The sequence below is a fragment of the Poromitra crassiceps genome, assembly GCF_964638095.1.
Source record: "Poromitra crassiceps genome assembly, chromosome: 16".
Taxonomy (NCBI): Eukaryota; Metazoa; Chordata; class Actinopteri; order Beryciformes; family Melamphaidae; genus Poromitra; species Poromitra crassiceps.
In genome coordinates, this window is record NC_139645.1 from 39,026,148 (window position 1) to 39,044,711 (window position 18,564).

At 46.6% G+C, this 18,564-nt stretch overlaps 1 protein-coding gene across 3 annotated transcripts in view; it reads right to left on the reverse strand.

Annotated features, from left to right (window-relative positions):
- The window catches only part of cd276 (CD276 molecule), a 164,635-nt gene that overhangs the window by 44,554 nt on the left and 101,517 nt on the right, over positions 1 to 18,564 (reverse strand). For all 3 annotated transcript variants that reach the window (XM_083653048.1, XM_083653049.1, XM_083653047.1), the window contains one exon: positions 12,354 to 12,491. In XM_083653048.1, the coding sequence (XP_083509174.1) occupies positions 12,354 to 12,491 (138 nt within the window). The remainder of the gene's footprint in view (positions 1 to 12,353; positions 12,492 to 18,564) is intronic.

Sequence of the window (18,564 nt, forward strand, 5' to 3'; positions counted from 1 at the left end):
GTGGGGGCAGATGTGTGCGGGCAGATGTGTGCGGGCAGGTGTGTGGGGGCAGTTGTGTGGGGGCAGTTGTGTGGGGGCAGTTGTGTGCGGGCAGGTGTGTGGGGGCACTTGTGTGGGGGCAGATGTGTGGGGGCAGTTGTGTGGGGGCAGATGTGTGGGGGCACTTGTGTGGGGGCAGATGTGTGGGGGCAGTTGTGTGCGGGCAGGTGTGTGGGGGCACTTGTGTGGGGGCAGATGTGTGGGGGCAGTTGTGTGGGGGCAGATGTGTGGGGGCAGTTGTGTGGGGGCAGATGTGTGGGGGCAGATGTGTGCGGGCAGATGTGTGCGGGCAGGTGTGTGGGGGCAGTTGTGTGCGGGCAGGTGTGTGGGGGCACTTGTGTGGGGGCAGATGTGTGGGGGCAGATGTGTGGGGGCAGGTGTGTGGGGGCAGTTGTGTGGGGGCAGATGTGTGGGGGTTAGGCAGACGGCTGGGTGAAGGTTAAGGGCAGCAGCTGGACATAACAGCACGCGCCTCAGGGGACAGACTACAGCTATTCACTGACACCAGCAGAGTGCTGCCATCTCTAAATCATCCTGGCCTCCCAGTGTTTCCTCTAAATACAGGCAGAGGTGGTGAAACGCTGCTATGAGAGTGTCAGAGGCAAAAGGCACCTGTGATTTCACACACTGTGCGTTTGTTTGAAGCCTGCATTACTACCCATCAACAAGAATTAGTAAGGCCCAATTAAAACAATCCTTCTAATGTAGCATCAAGACAACATTGTGCCATCAGGACATGGAAGAGAATGACAGGTGGATTTGTGCTGTCGCTGCAGTTTCATCTTCTTTCACTCTGAACGTCAGCTGCTGCCGGACAAAATTACACTTTCTCGCTAATTTAAAAAGACATCAAAACGCCAGTGTCGCTAAGGGGGTTCTTTCTTTCTTTCTTTCCAAATGTTTTGAGATTAGCTCTGAATATTATATATGTATATATATATATATATATATATATATATATATATATATATATATATATACACACACACACACACACACAGAAGGCTATCAGTTTTACATACTGTTGCATCATCTTCCACCATCCTCACATTTGCACTGCACACGAGTGCACTGGCTTTGTTTAAACGTGAACCAGCTTTAGAATGTCTGCATCAAGGTACATCCTGTAGCACGGCACAAATCCAGCACACCTGCCTACTCTTGGTATGTGTGTTTGGTAGGGGTCTACTCTTGGTATGTGTGTTTGGTAGGGGTCTACTCTTGGTATGTGTGTTTGCTAGGGGTCTACTCTTGGTATGTGTGTTTGGTAGGGGCCTACTCTTGGTATGTGTGTTTGCTAGGGGCCTACTCTTGGTATGTGTGTTTGGTAGTAGGGCTGGGCGATATGGCCTCTAAAGAATATCGCAATGTTTTTCGGCTATATCGCGATACACGATATATATCTCGATATTTTTGAAATCTCTCATAAATGCTCAATTTAACCCTTCAGGGTTCATACACATTTTGACCAATGGATTTCCATGACTTTTCCATAAGTTCTTAACCTGTATTTTATGCACACCTGGGGTAAAAAAGAAGAAAGAAAGGGCAGATGTAGTGAGCAAAGATGGATGATTTAATATTCCATAGCTCTGACCTAAGCAAATCTGACATCACTTTTGTGAACACAAACAACACTTCTGATATAATATGATTGTTTTAGTAAAGTGTATCACTCAATAGTCAATACAAAAAATAATTGCTTTTATAGAACCGGAAGCCTAGCTGCTTAGTCTGCAGATAAAACATAAACAATTCAATTTAGACTCTTATTGGCATGACGGCAACATATAAGCGGTCTGAATTTTGCATTGGGGCCATTTCTATAGTGAGGCATGGAAAGCCTCACTATACGCCATCATATCTGTGTCGTTTCACTTTTGACTGAAAATGATGCCTCTAGATTAAAGAAAAGACACTATGTGATGTTGCTTTTATGTAGGCTAAATGTGCGCATTCGTTTTCCTTAGAGATCATGACTGCCCCGCAGCTAGCTACGTTAGCTTCACGTTACCTTGCATGTAACGTTAGCGTTAGTTGCTTTTGGAGACACAAACCCTGGACGTTTCATTTTGAGTAATGCATGAGGTTCTCTATGGTTTACGCCAGCTCTGGGAGTATGAAGTGCTTTAAATGCGGGGATTTTGGTCACAACAAGCTTGTGGACCGCTGCCTGCAACTAGGTAGCCACAACCAGCTAGCTAACGTTAGCCCCCACCTAGAATAGCCCCCACCACAACAGCGAACGTTAACTCCAAACAAATCCGCTGCCTCCTCCCCACGTTTGGTTTAGCGTAACGCCAGCTCAGACTTTCCCCTAATCTCAGAAACCTTGCGGGACATGTATTGCAAATTGCAAAAGTGGTTGTTTTGTTATAATTTGAAACTGTCAACAGCCACACTGGAGGCGGCCATGTTTCGCCCGCTGCTTGAGTTGGTTGGTGGGGACGGGTGTGTCTGACGCGGTTTGACGCGTTTGACGTATCCTACTCTTGGTATGTGTGTTTGCTAGGGGTCTACTCTTGGTATGTGTGTTTGCTAGGGGTCTACTCTTGGTATGTGTGTTTGCTAGGGGCCTACTCTTGGTATGTGTGTTTGCTAGGGGTCTACTCTTGGTATGTGTGTTTGCTAGGGGTCTACTCTTGGTATGTCTGTTTGCTAGGGGTCTACTCTTGGTATGTTTGCTAGGGGTCTACTCTTGGTATGTCTGTTTGCTAGGGGTCTACTCTTGGTATGTCTGTTTGGTAGGGGTCTACTCTTGGTATGTGTGTTTGCTAGGGGTCTACTCTTGGTATGTGTGTTTGCTAGGGGTCTACTCTTGGTATGTCTGTTTGCTAGGGGTCTACTCTTGGTATGTCTGTTTGCTAGGGGTCTACTCTTGGTATGTCTGTTTGGTAGGGGTCTACTCTTGGTATGTCTGTTTGGTAGGGGTCTACTCTTGGTATGTGTGTTTGCTAGGGGTCTACTCTTGGTATGTGTGTTTGCTAGGGGTCTACTCTTGGTATGTGTGTTTGCTAGGGGTCTACTCTTGGTATGTGTGTTTGCTAGGGGTCTACTCTTGGTATGTGTGTTTGCTAGGGGTCTACTCTTGGTATGTTTGCTAGGGGTCTACTCTTGGTATGTCTGTTTGCTAGGGGTCTACTCTTGGTATGTCTGTTTGGTAGGGGTCTACTCTTGGTATGTGTGTTTGCTAGGGGTCTACTCTTGGTATGTGTGTTTGCTAGGGGTCTACTCTTGGTATGTGTGTTTGCTAGGGGTCTACTCTTGGTATGTGTGTTTGCTAGGGGTCTACTCTTGGTATGTTTGCTAGGGGTCTACTCTTGGTATGTGTGTTTGCTAGGGGTCTACTCTTGGTATGTTTGCTAGGGGTCTACTCTTGGTATGTCTGTTTGCTAGGGGTCTACTCTTGGTATGTCTGTTTGCTAGGGGTCTACTCTTGGTATGTGTGTTTGGTAGGGGACTCTGTCATTCACTCTCAAGTAATTGGAGTGTAACTAAAGGGATATGTTACGCATTTAATCGGTCAGGCTTGGGTCGAGGTCAGAGGAGACGTGCAATGTCACGAAAAGACAAGACAGGATAAATCGTTCTTCTTCTTCATTCCCATAAGAAGAGGACAGTTGGGATATTAGCTCGGTTTGGTTAAATGAGAGACTGATTATCCAAATATGGAAAGATAGCTAAAACCAGCCAGCTGTGTGCGGATGAACTGACTGATAGCGGCCAGATGGACACTTCATGCTAGCTTAAGCTGGGCTCAAATTACAAGAGTTTTAAAATCCAAACCGACTTTGACGTTGAGCTGCATCACACATGCAAGGAGAACCTTCACAGATTGTCTTCTCTCAAATAACAAACAAGCTCACACTACAAGTTTTGGAACATCATCAAGCAAAAGGCCAGATGAGTTAGGATGAGGAAATGACTGGAGAGGCAGACAGTAGGGCTGTGCAATTAATCAGATTTTAATCACAATTACAATTTTGGCTTCCCACAATTATGAAAACAAGATAATCGAGATAAAACAATTATTTTGGATACATTTGTTTTAGTTATTTATTTATATACCATTTACCTTTATTTCCATGCATCTTTGTTTTTCAGTTCAATTATGTTTAAAGTTCAAATAAATCTAGTACTGTATTAAAAATACAACTTTTTCAAGTTCAATAAATGCTTAAAAAAAAATCGCATAAAATAATCGTGATCTCGATATCAGTCAAAATAATCGTGATTATGGTTATTTTTGCCATAATCGAGCAGCCCTAGCAGACAGGCAGAGCAGGCTGTCCGTTCCCGAGGACCAGAGGTGAGAAACCCTCAGTTTTAATAGGCTATAGATGCTTATTATAACGTTGTTGGTACGCTAGCCTAGTGCTAAAAGTTTTACTGTTGCTAGGCGCCATCAGCTGCCCCGGAAGATGGAAGGCGTAACGAGGTGACGTCTCCGTGCAGATACAAATATCAAACAGGTTAGACATTATCGGGAAGTGTCCGATGTGTCATCGAACAGTTCGGGAAGGTTCAGATTTGATCTCTACACAGCTCACATTAGCAGATATTCCGTGCCAAACTTCGGTTCTGACCAAGACTCAGGTCCAGATCTCTCCTCCGATTCTCAGCGAGAAAGAACTCTTGTCATCTGAGCCAACCATTAGATTGACACGTGTGACTTGGCTCATTAGATTGACACGTGTGACTTGGCTCATTAGATTGACACGTGTGACTTGGCTGACAGCTTCATGGTTCAATGTGAATCTACAGCAAAACTCTTTGTGTTTCCCGACACAAGAGACAATATCAGATTGGATCATTGTAAACAAAATGTCTCTTGTGTTTCCAGTCTGGCAGTTTGTGAAGTACAGTCTTGCAGTTCAGCTCTATTTGCTGGGGTGCTGAATATTAGATGCAAAATCAATTTCCCTCCCTCCACACAAAATGTGTATATCTTATCTTATCTCATTATTAACTTGAGACATTGTTTCCTTTAAATGTGAGAAACTATTTTGAATTTGTACCTCCATGTTTTACAATGCATCGTAGTAGACTAGCCCAGCCATTCAGAATAGAATAGACTTTTCACCCAGACCATACGGTATGTGTTGGCTGATATTGCCGATATTTTTTTACTTAATTTTTTTAAGTTATAGACAGCATGTTGTGTATATTTGATCCCTTTTCTTAACTCAAGTTATAAAAATTGTTCTATTTGTGTTTTTGTATTTCTAGTTAGCTATAGTTATAATAGCTATAATTAATTAATTATTCCCAGTGAAGTTTACAGTTTCATTGCATTGATGTTATTTTGGACAATGAAGTTTATTGTAAAATATCCTGCCTACATTACATATTTCAAGTCATATCTTTGTCAAGTGTTTGATATTTGAGGGATCACTGCAAATATAATATATTGTGTAATATAATGTGTATAAGAATATCGGCTGATATATCGATATCGGCATTTTTTTACTGCCTAATATCAGTATCGGTCCCAAAAATCCAGTATCGGTGGGGCTCTAGTGTGTGTGTGTGTGTGTGTGTGTGTGTGTGTGTGTGTGTGTGTGTGTGTGTGTGCGCGCCAGTCACAGGGCCAGCCACAGCATCCGGTCAGGGGTTAACCTGAGCACCCCCCCGCAAAACACATGAGCATCGCTGCTGGGAAAACAAATCCTCTGGGAAACTCCTGTATGACTTTCATCCATCACACACAGGAGAAGTGTCCCGTGTCACAGATACAACACAGATGATGTCACAGGGAGAAGTGTCCCGTGTCACAGATACAACACAGATGATGTCACAGGGAGAAGTGTACCGTGTCACAGATACAACACAGATGATGTCACAGGGAGAAGTGTCCCGTGTCACAGATACAACACAGATGATGTCACAGGGAGAAGTGTCCCGTGTCACAGATACAACACAGATGATGTCACAGGGAGAAGTGTCCCGTGTCACAGATACAGCACAGATGATGTCACAGGGAGAAGTGTCCCGTGTCACAGATACAACACAGATGATGTCACAGGGAGAAGTGTCCCGTGTCACAGATACAACACAGATGATGTCACAGGGAGAAGTGTCCCGTGTCACAGATACAACACAGATGATGTCACAGGGAGAAGTGTCCCGTGTCACAGATACAACACAGATGATGTCACAGGGAGAAGTGTCCCGTGTCACAGATACAACACAGATGATGTCACAGGGAGAAGTGTCCCGTGTCACAGATACAACACAGATGATGTCACAGGGAGAAGTGTCCCGTGTCACAGATACAACACAGATGATGTCACAGGGAGAAGTGTCCCGTGTCACAGATACAACACAGATGATGTCACAGGGAGAAGTGTCCCGTGTCACAGATACAGCACAGATGATGTCACAGGGGGAAGTGTCCCGTGTCACAGATACAGCACAGATGATGTCACAGGGAGAAGTGTCCCGTGTCACAGATACAACACAGATGATGTCACAGGGAGAAGTGTCCCGTGTCACAGATACAACACAGATGATGTCACAGGGAGAAGTGTCCCGTGTCACAGATACAACACAGATGATGTCACAGGGAGAAGTGTCCCGTGTCACAGATACAGCACAGATGATGTCACAGGGGGAAGTGTCCCGTGTCACAGATACAGCACAGATGATGTCACAGGGAGAAGTGTCCCGTGTCACAGATACAACACAGATGATGTCACAGGGAGAAGTGTCCCGTGTCACAGATACAACACAGATGATGTCACAGGGAGAAGTGTCCCGTGTCACAGATACAGCATAGATGATGTCACAGGGAGAAGTGTCCCGTGTCACAGATACAGCACAGATGATGTCACAGGGAGAAGTGTCCCGTGTCACAGATACAACACAGATGATGTCAAAGGGTCACTCTGATTAAATCACACGCTTATTTAAATGTCAAATGAGCTTTGGAGGAGTGGAACACTAGGTCATGGAGAGCTGTTAGATATGTAGTGCGAGCCATTATGGATGGAGGGACAGAGGGGAAGGAAGGAAGGAAGGGAGGAAAGATAAATGAAAGACAGAAAGAAAGAAAGAAAGAAATACAAGAAATACAAGAAAAAGCAAAGCCAAGATACAACACTATTCGATACAACATAAAATCGATACGCCAATATATCGCGATACTTTTTCCTGCGATACTATATCGATACTGTATCGATATTTCCCATATCGATTTCTTTTAATCGACGCGTGTTCAGGGACACAATAAGAAAACTTTTTATGTCAGTGCGTTCAGTAACACACTCAACACTCAGTAGTTTTGACTAAATTTGTGCACTAAGTTATCAATATAAAGTGATGTGCATATTATTACACTACCTGGGTGGTACACAGCGTGTTGTATTTTTTAGCTACTTTTTATTTTATTTTGAGTCAATTGTAGTAGAGTATTGCAATATATCGCAATATGTATTGTATTGTATCTTATACAACAGTTAGTTCCGGCCGGGCAATTTGATTGGACAAGAGGGATCCTACCAGTGCCGATATTTCATGATAACGCACTGGCGCTTTACTGTGTGTAGATCACTCCGCTTCACAGCTGCCCTAATCAACAAAACGCTTCACAGCTGTAGAGTAGACAGTAGTAAAGTAGACAGCCTGCAGTTAATTAGGCTGATTAGGCTACATTTTCGGCAAAGCAGAAAGCTGAGGGAACTATTTTTGTTGGCGGAGGAATAAATAGAGAAATCATATATTTTCTCAGCTTTTTGTAATTTTTTTAATCAGCTTTGTTTAACTCATTGAGTGCCATGGACGGACATGTTCGTCATTTCAAATAGTAACGTAGAGTGCCAAGGACGGACATGTTCGTCAATTGCGTTTTTTGACGGTGGGGCGTCGATCAAAGCCTTCTGCCTCTCCTGTACAAATATTATAGCTATTGGAGGTCTATAACCTATTTTACAGAACCCTTAGGTGGCGACAGTGCTCTCCACATAACAGAAAGGCAAGGAAAAAACAAAGAAGAAGTCGTTATGGAAACGGAAATCGCATCGCATCCGTATGCATCGATATGCTGAAGCACGTTACTGCAGCTGTGCCTGCAGCAGCCAATCTGCTCCCACAATTGAGCCGCTCCGTGTCGGTTGCGACAGCACATCCGCACATCCACACCGTGGAGTTGTTATTATTCTCAACTGGAAGCATCGTTGCCGGTGACAAACACACGCGGAACGCTGTAAAAAAACTGGATGTTGCGCACCCTTCACTGTGCGCACAGCAAACTCAGCAGAGAGCCACCACAGACAGGAGGAGGAGTGTGCAGTTGAGGCGAGGCGAGGCGAGGCGGGGCGGGGGGGGCACGCAGAGCAGCACGCAACACCCAGACAGACCCAGGCAGCAGGACAGGATTGACAAACGCAAGCCAGAATATCCGATGCCCACCAGCAGCAAATCAAGACCAGCAAGAAGCTGCAACCAGCAGCGCACGCAGGGGCCAGCGCTGCTGGTTGTAGCTAAAAATATTATTCTGCCAAACAAAATTCCCTGGCCTAAACTGTTTTATTGAAGGAAATTATTTTTGAGGTGTGACTACATTAGAAAAGATTAGCTTCAGAGTCAGTGATGTGCTTGAAATGTTTAATTTCACAAAAGGCCAATTATCTCAGCTTCTAGAAAAAAATTGCTGTTTTTGGATGAATCAAGCTATCTTCTCCGGCTCATAACTAAAGAACGGAAAATGGGATCAATAAACTTTTTTTTGCAGATGATAGAATAGAGTCTCATCGTTCTTTGTGCGTGTTCAGTGTTTACATAGTAATATCACACAATATTCTGTGGGCCTCGAGAAATCACTGAAAACGCTCTGAAACTCTGGCACTGGGAGCGTCCGTTCTCCAAAAGTGGCTGGCACTCAATGAGTTAATAGAACTGTTGTATAAAAGCAATATCACACTCGAGGTCGTGCTGTTGTTGTCTAATATTGGCACTGCTGTGATTATCTTCGGCACTCGGCCTGCGGCCTCGTGCCTACGACCGAATCACAGCAGTGCCAATATTAGCCAACAACCGCACTCCCTCTCGTGTGATATTGCTTAAGTATCGCGAGGTCCTTGCCAATACCCAGCCCTACTATCCTGTATAAAGTGAGCTTTGACTTCCAGCTGCAGTCCCACAAGCTGCTGTGCTCTGTTAGGAGAGGCACTCCACTGCTCCACATACATTATGACAGCTGAGAAAAATGACTTCCTGGCTTCTCCACTCGCTCTGACCGTTCCCACCCTCTCGCTACGCACACTCGCAACTTCAATCTGGCCATAGCCAAGAACACCATTAAAAGATAAGACAACCACAATTAGGTTGCACTTTCCCCCTGCTTCCTGCCACAGCTCTGGGTATGTGCATTGCAATCACATTTTAAGTCCCCCCCCCCCCCCCCCCCGCACATCTGTATTCATATACAGTAGTATCGTCCTATCAGGAGCTCTGTATTCATATAGTATCGTCTTATCAGGAGCACGATACGTCTGCATGATATGTGAAGAAGTCGACGCTCCCGCTATTCAACTTCCTGCTTGAATGATAAGGTGGCAGGTCACATAATCAATCCCAGAGCCACGGCCGCAGGCAGGGGGGCGGATCCTCGCACTGTCCACCAGCCTGGCCAGACCTTTGCCATTGGTGGAAGTGCATTATATTTCTCTCTTATCATTTGATTTCATATGTTCGCTGAGTCTGTGTCACCTCCATATTTATTCTTAAAGCCCAGGCGATGCAGACACTAGGTGACCTTTATTTAAATGTCTCTTCCTCTCATTACCACAGAGCTGTGGCTCGGCACTCTCCATCTCATTTCTAAACTTTTCCCCCCCTCTTTGCACTCGCAGTCGTTCCTCGGCTATTCCGCCACGCTAATTATTGGGACCCGGGTAACGATGTTCCTCTCCATGCTGAAGATAATGTGTCGCACCATCAGACAACCTGCCTAGTAGGTGCACGGTTAAGGCAGAACTCTCCCTCTGGATTCAGAAAGTTCCTTGAGCTGTTAACATCTCATCACCGGCTGCTCCCCCTATCTCTGCGGGTCTGCCTGGGCCTCCCACCTGAGCTGGGCAACACGTGGAATATGCAGATCATCCACTGGCCTTTAACCCATTGATACCTGATGCAGCATTTGTGTGTGTATCCCTTTAAGACCGCGAACCGCGTATGGAGGAGGGAGTCATTCTGCATTTTAATGAGGGCCCTTCCCAGGGCCCTGGGAAGGGCTGAGAGGGCGTGAGAGCATGACAGGTTAGCATCCATTATTCAACAGGCTTAGACCAAAAAGCAGGAAATCATCTCATTACTCTTAATTATTTGCTCTCTTTTTTTTGGCTTGCGTAGCTCTAAACTTGCCATCGCTCTGAGGTCCACATTTCATAATGAACCTAATGAAGGGAAGGCAGCCCAAAAACATCCTTTCATCTAACCCTGGAATATTAAATATGGATTTTGGGGAGATCATCACTGATGAATTGTCGTCCTTGCAATTTGTAAGCATACTGGCATGGAGTGTGCAGAGTCTCTCTCTCTCTCTATTCATTTATTTCCCCAACCTTCTCTCCTGGCCTCCTAACAGCTCTCACCTTCTCTCCTGGCCTCCTAACAGCTCTAACCTTCTCTCCTGGCCTCCTAACAGCTCTCATCTTCTCTCCTGGTCTCCTCACAGCTCTAACCTTCTCTCCTGGCCTCCTAACAGCTCTCACCTTCTCTCCTGGCCTCCTAACAGCTCTCTCACCATCTCTCCTGGCCTCCTAACAGCTCTCTCACCTTCTCTCCTGGCCTCCTAACAGCTCTCACCTTCTCTCCTGGCCTCCTAACAGCTCTCTCACCTTCTCTCCTGGCCTCCTAACAGCTCTCACCTTCTCTCCTGGTCTCCTAACAGCTCTCACCTTCTCTCCTGGCCTCCTAACAGCTCTCTCACCTTCTCTCCTGGTCTCCTAACAGCTCTCACCTTCTCTCCTGGCCTCCTAACAGCTCTCTCACCTTCTCTCCTGGTCTCCTCAAAGCTCTCACCTTCTCTCCTGGTCTCCTAACAGCTCTCACCTTCTCTCCTGGTCTCCTCACAGCTCTCACCTTCTCTCCTGGTCTCCTAACAGCTCTCACCTTCTCCCCTGGCCTCCTAACAGCTCTCACCTTCTCTCCTGGTCTCCTCACAGCTCTCACCTTCTCTCCTGGCCTCCTAACAGCTCTCACCTTCTCTCCTGGCCTCCTAACAGCTCTAACCTTCTCCCCTGGCCTCCTAACAGCTCCCACCTTCTCTCCTGGCCTCCTAACAGCTCTAACCTTCTCTCCTGGTCTCCTCAAAGCTCTCACCTTCTCTCCTGGTCTCCTCACAGCTCTCACCTTCTCTCCTGGCCTCCTCAAAGCTCTCACCTTCTCTCCTGGTCTCCTCACAGCTCTCACCTTCTCTCCTGGCCTCCTAACAGCTCTCACCTTCTCTCTTGGCCTCCTAACAGCTCTCACCTTCTCTCCTGGCCTCATAACAGCTCTCACCTTCTCTCCTGGCCTCCTAACAGCTCTAACCTTCTCTCCTGGCCTCCTAACAGCTCTCACCTTCTCTCCTGGCCTCCTAACAGCTCTCACCTTCTCTCCTGGCCTCCTAACAGCTCTCACCTTCTCTCCTGGCCTCCTAACAGCTCTCTCACCTTCTCCCCTGGCCTCCTAACAGCTCTCTCACCTTCTCTCCTGGTCTCCTCACAGCTCTCACCTTCTCTCCTGGTCTCCTAACAGCTCTCACCTTCTCTCCTGGCCTCCTAACAGCTCTCACCTTCTCTCCTAGCCTCCTAACAGCTCTCACCTTCTCTCCTGGCCTCCTAACAGCTCTCACCTTCTCTCCTGGCCTCCTAACAGCTCTCCTAACAGCTCTCTCACCTTCTCTCCTGGCCTCCTAACAGCTCTCTCACCTTCTCTCTTGGCCTCCTAACAGCTCTCACCTTCTCTCCTGGCCTCCTAACAGCTCTCGCCTTCTCTCCTGGTCTCCTAACAGCTCTCGCCTTCTCTCCTGGCCTCCTAACAGCTCTCTCACCTTCTCTCCTGGCCTCCTCACAGCTCTCACCTTCTCTCCTGGCCTCCTAACAGCTCTCTCACCTTCTCTCCTGGCCTCCTAACAGCTCTCTCACCTTCTCTCCTGGCCTCCTAACAGCTCTCACCTTCTCTCCTGGCCTCCTAACAGCTCTCTCACCTTCTCTCCTGGCCTCCTAACAGCTCTCTCACCTTCTCTCCTGGCCTCCTCACAGCTCTAACCTTCTCTCCTGGCCTCCTAACAGCTCTCTCACCTTCTCTCCTGGCCTACTCACAGCTCTCACCTTCTCTCCTGGCCTCCTCACAGCTCTCCTTGATCTTCCTGCGGCAGACAGCAGCCAGGGCGATGAGCAGACCCAGCAGACACACGGCCAGACCGACCGTTACCCACAGAGCCACCGGGGGGAACGCCATGTTCTGACCTGAGGCGGAGGGCAGAGGGAGAGGAAGGAGAGAGTCATTATTCACTCTTACGGAGCTAAAATAAGAGCGGGACTGTCACCGTCGCAGCCATCACCATTATTTCCGTTAGTCTTCTTTGTTGACATTATCATTATCATAGCACTCTATGATTACGCCACTAATGATGACGAGCATCCTCATCATCGTTATCATCATCAGCATCATCCTCATCATCGTTATCATCATCAGCATCATCGTCATCCTCGCCGCGCTCATCACCGTCACATCCACTCTGTGTCAGACTTGACTCCAGCAACCTCTGCTTTATTTCCATCGAGCAAGAGCTTTACCGGTGTCCAATTAAGACACCGTCCAGATGGCAGATCGCTTACCAGTCTCAGAAGACTGCGCTGTCATGTGACTGGAGCAGCACTGGCACAGCAGTAAGACGATGTGGGTGCTAACTATCCCACCCGCTCGCTGCCTTCTGCTACAATTAGCTCAGACGTCTGAAATCCTGACACTTTCTTTTTAATATTCTAAAAATGTCTGAATGTCCATGATTTCATTATCGCTCCTCACAGTGCACGCTTTAAATGTGGAAAAACCAACAAAATGTTTCCCCCCCCAATTTTCACATATACATTACACACTCATTATACACTCCTCTGTGTGTGTGTGTGTGTGTGTGTGTGTGTGTGTGTGTGTGTGTGTGTGTGTGTGTGTGTGTGTGTGTGTGTGTGTAAATAATAGATTGTATTTATTATTTCCTTATTTCTAACAAGTATACAGAGATAATAGGCATCATTCAGACAGCTCTAGGATAAATCCACTTCGGACGCAATTAGACTTCAAAGTTAGCGACAGTATCTTGGCAAACCAATGAGGGGCAGGGGGGGGGATGGTCAGCAGGACAAAAAAGATATGAGAGACACGTCCAAATGTCCCCGTGGTGTCTTAACAGAACAGCAAACAGCAGAGCCACTAAAGAGCAGTGAGTCTGGCTGCAACACAGAGAGCGCCCGCTCTGGCCAAATCATTTTGTGTGGTGTGGGTGTGGGTGTGTGTGTGTGTGGGTGGGTGTGTGGATGTGTGTGTGTGTGTGTGTGTGTGTGTGTGTGTGTGTGTGTGTGGGTGTGGGTGTGTGGGTGTGGGTGTGGGTGTGTGTGTGTGTGTGTGTGTGGGTGGGTGTGTGGATGTGTGTGTGTGTGTGTGTGGTGTGTGTGTGTGTGTGTGTGTGTGTGTGTGTGTGTGTGTGTGTGTGTGTGTGTGTTGTGTGAAAATTGACTGGCATTGGGTAGAGGAAATGATGAAGCACCTGTAAGGACTTGGCATACCCTGTGAGGACAGGCAGACAGGCTATCATATAGGTATATACTACCCAGCCAAGATGGAGGCCAGAGAGAGGCATCCCTTGGATTTTTGGAGACAAACAATTCTCAGATGGAAATCCATCTGATGCAAAGCAACACGAGTGTGCCAGCTTGTTTCAGGAAGTAAAGTGAATGAAATGCCATAGTGAGGTGGGGGGGAGGGGCATGGACTCATAGTGAGGTGGGGGGAGGGGCATGGACTCATAGTGAGGTGGGGGGGAGGGGGAGGGGCATGGACTCATAGTGAGGTAGGGGGGAGGGGCATGGACTCATAGTGAGGTAGGGGGGAGGGGCATGGACTCATAGTGAGGTGGGGGGGAGGGGCATGGACTCATAGTGAGGTAGGGGGGAGGGGCATGGACTCATAGTGAGGTAGGGGGGAGGGGCATGGACTCATAGTGAGGTAGGGGGGGAGGGGCATGGACTCATAGTGAGGTAGGGGGGAGGGGCATGTACTCATAGTGAGGTAGGGGGGAGGGGCATGGACTCATAGTGAGGTAGGGGGGAGAGGCATGGACTCATAGTGAGGTAGGGGGGAGGGGCATGGACTCACCAATGACAGAAAAGGGTCATAATCAATAGCAGAGCAGATTAGCTTTACTCCGCTGAACATGTCCTTATGAGTTTATTGCTGCTGTGTGACTTTTGTCCTTACAGGCTGCCGTCCTTTTGTCCTTACAGGCTGCCGTCCTTTTGTCCTTACAGGCTGCCGTCCTTTTGTCCTTACAGGCTGCCGTCCTTTTGTCCTTACAGGCTGCCGTCCTTTTGTCCTTACAGGCTGCCGTCCTTTTGTCCTTACAGGCTGCCGTCCTTTTGTCCTTACAGGCTGCCGTCCTTTTGTCCTTACAGGCTGCCGTCCTTTTGTCCTTACAGGCTGCCATCCTTGTTTGGGGACTCCATTACTGTACGACAGCAATTGCTTTAAAGGGATGCACAGCTGCATGTCTCAGACCTCTTTAACCCATTGATACCTGATGCAGCATTTGCGTGTATATCCCTCATTTGTGTGTGTACCCCTTAACGCGGTTTGCGGTCTTAAAGGGATACACACACAAATGCTGCATCAGGTATCAATGGGTTAAGGAAGCAATTGCCGGTGAGGCTGGTATATTAGTGTATATTATATATTGGGATGGGATATTCTTATATCTCATGCTACGATACGATGCGCAATATGCGGTTCACAATTCCACACAACCGCGATACGATGTGATAAATAAGAGTTAAATGACAGCAAAGTCTGACTGTGCAGAATCGTGTTTCTTTCTGAGCCGTAAATCTTGTTAGCAATGGCACTGGCTTTGCTAGCATGTAAACAACAATGTAAAAATGTCATTTGGTTACAAAGTGCAAATCACGTGGAGAGCTTGATGAGTAAGCCATCTCATTTGTGATGACTACAGAACAATCAAATGCAGCTAATATCAGAATTATTTTTTCTGCCCCCCCTTGTCACATTTTTGTGATCGTGCTATATTGAATTTCAAAATAATGCCCCGTCCCAATATTATATTAAGACTTATGCTGATCTAATTATAGAGTGACCATAATCGGGTTCAACCATAAGTATCTATTTTTAGACGCATGGCTCCATATGGACTCTGTGCCACTGCCGCTGCAAACCAGGATAAACAACCAAACGTCAGAGAGAAAAGAGAAAATGTGGAAAGTCAATCTTGTCATTTTGATGAAGCTGCGTACGGCTCCCCGGGCGAGTCATGACTGATGACGCTGTGGCTTGCTGCCCACCGAGCCCTTCACTCTGCTCCAGTTAAAGGATGACCATCTGAGAGCCGTCTCACACCAGCAGCACCAAGACCAGAACATCTGTATGAAGGTGGAATCATCATACGTGCAGCTGTCCACGTCCCACAAACACCAAGTCACAAAAGTAATGAATGTGTGTGGCCTCTTCGTGACATAGAAGTATTAGAAGATGCAGTGCTCTTCCTTTCCGTTCTCTTCCTCACTCTCTCTTTTTTATCCTCCCTCCCTCATCCTCCCTCCCACCGCCCTCTCCCTCCCTCTCTCCCTCCCTCCCTCCCTCATCCTCCCTCCCACCGCCCTCTTCCTCCCTCCCACCCTCCCTCCCTCCCTCCGCCCTCTCCCTCCCTCCCTCAAGGCAGACTGATAAAGACAAATGCCATAGTCGGCTATCATTTCTACGCCAAGGCCCAAAGGGCTGCAGGATCATATTTTTCTTTTTCTCTTGTTTGATGATGTGATTTTGTTTTCTTCAGAAATAGATTTGTCTCTAATGGCTCTGTTTACCTATCCTCTCTTTCCCCTTTTTCCCTATTCCCTCTGTGCTGGGGTGAGGATGGAGTGCTTTGGGCTGCACTGTCACATTACCCGGAGTCTGCACACTGCAGAGCTGCACCAAAGAGGCCATGCCTCCACACTGGAGCACAGGCTTTTCCCAGCTATTATGACATAATGACATTGGAATACATAATAAGATATACGTCAGTATAATTCATTCATAATAAAGGGGGGGCGGGGGCTGCATCAACTCACAATCAACAATATAGAAGCTATGATGTGATTATGACAAAGAAATAAAAGGCTAAATGCCTCACACTAGCCAGGGTGCCTGCTTACAGTATACATGTATTTGCATTGCCCCACTAATAGCAACGTCACTAGTCTGTCAGCTGACACAAACAGTTTCTGGGCTCATAATAATTATTATTATTATTATTATTATAATAAACTTTATTTATATCGCACTTTTCAGAACAGTACTCATGTACTGCACACTGTCGGTATCCACAGCAAGTCAAATATAGAAATATGGATTTGGTTCAAAACCACATCAAAATGTCATAACATTGTGTATACTTCAATACATGGTTGCTTTGTGCCATTTGTCATTTGTGTATCACACATTTATGGTTAAATATAATGATCATGTGGACACAAAAATTTCAAATATTTATCTACTAAAATCAGAAGTGAGTGGTTGGCGTTGAAAATTAATGTTACGAGGTAAAATCCCGTCTCCTCTGCCTTCTCCTAGCTCCCCCTGCCTATCCCTGTGTGCTTGTGTCGTGTTTGTCCATTGTCTGTTGCACTTACGTCGTCCCCGCCCCTTCAGTGTTTCTTTTTGTAAAGCGTCTTTGAGTCCTTGAAAAGCGCTATAGAAAACCCACGTTTATTATTATTATTATTATATTAAAATGCATTTCTAAGGAAATTGCTATCTTATCTCCACTTGGCTAATGATGTTATGCTGCCATGTAGCTTTGTAAACACAATTCAATAAGGAGCCATGAATCACAAACAGTATAGTAGCTAAACAGCGAGGAGCAAAGATGTGTCCCAGTTTGTTGCCAGGTTGACTCTGCAGCAATGCTACTGAAACATTAGCCCAACCGCTAACGATGCTACTGAAACATTAGCCCAACCGCTAACGATGCTACTGAAACATTAGCCCAACCGCTAACGATCCAGGTTTGAAAGATAACTGCGCAGTAAAGTAGATTAGAGCAAAACAGCAGCAAGAGGCTATGACATATATTGCTCGCCAAGGATATAGGCTACATTTATTTATTGCAAGGGACAGTGGCACATACCCAAAAAGAAAAAGAGTATTTAAAACTACCAGGATGCTGTAGCAAACGTATCAAAAAGACTGCTTTAAGTACAATCTAAGCTGCTAACGGTAATGTAATGTTCTGTTGGTTACTGTTATTGTAGTGCCTACTTAGCCTAATGCTCTCTCATGTCGAGATGAGTCGAGCATTCTGCATGTCGCTATACAGCTATACAGCAGGAGTTAGCTTAGCTTGCTCATGATAGGCTACACCGTCACATATTCTATTCTCTGGTTTATTTCATCAATAAACAACTTCAGAAGTGCTCCTGGCGTCCTCGCTATTCTCTTATTCTTCTTACGTGAACATTGTCATTTGTAATTGTCATTATGCCGTGTGTGCGACTAATTGTCATCATAGGACTCCAGTGTCGAGGCACCACGACACGCTGCACTTCCACAGCTGTCTGGAGATGCATGGGATGGCCTATGGGTGCATCTTCTCTTCTTGAACACCAGCAGCACATCACCCGGCTTGAAAATCAGGCGACATTTTATCGTGAAGAAGTGTAATGTAGCGTTAACTTACAGAATTATTGTTTGCAAAGTTCTCGCAGGTTATCTGGACCACACCTGGAGCGTATCACCCTACTGTTACACCTAATCCGAGGTGGCGCTTCACTGTAGGTGTTTTGTGTATCATCGGGGGCCACAGCAGACGTTAAGGTAAAAATAGATATTTAACGGGGGCAGGCAGGAGGATGATGAAACACCACCTCCATATGGAGCCTGGAACATAGGGCGTATCACCAGTGAGGAATGAGGCTCCCTCAGTCCCCCGAAGGCACTATAGGGGGCACACGAGGGGCCAGCTTCGGTATTGTTTTGGGCCGAGCCCAATGTGAAAGCCCAGATTTGCAGGCATTTTTTACAAGCCTCTGCAGCACCTCTGGTGGAATAAAGTGCCGCTACGACCCCCTTGCCTGTCATTTCGGTTCCGCCGCGTGAAGACGGTGGAGATCAAAGCTGCTTTCTCTCCAACTGTCAGCCCAGTTTTATCTGCCCGGGTGAAACCCAGCCTCTTAAGCTGTGACCAAACGAGAATAATGTCCCTTGACAGAAGGATGGCTTCGGGCTAAAAAGAGCCCCAAGGCTCATTGCAGCCAAGCCGGGGGGATGAGGAAG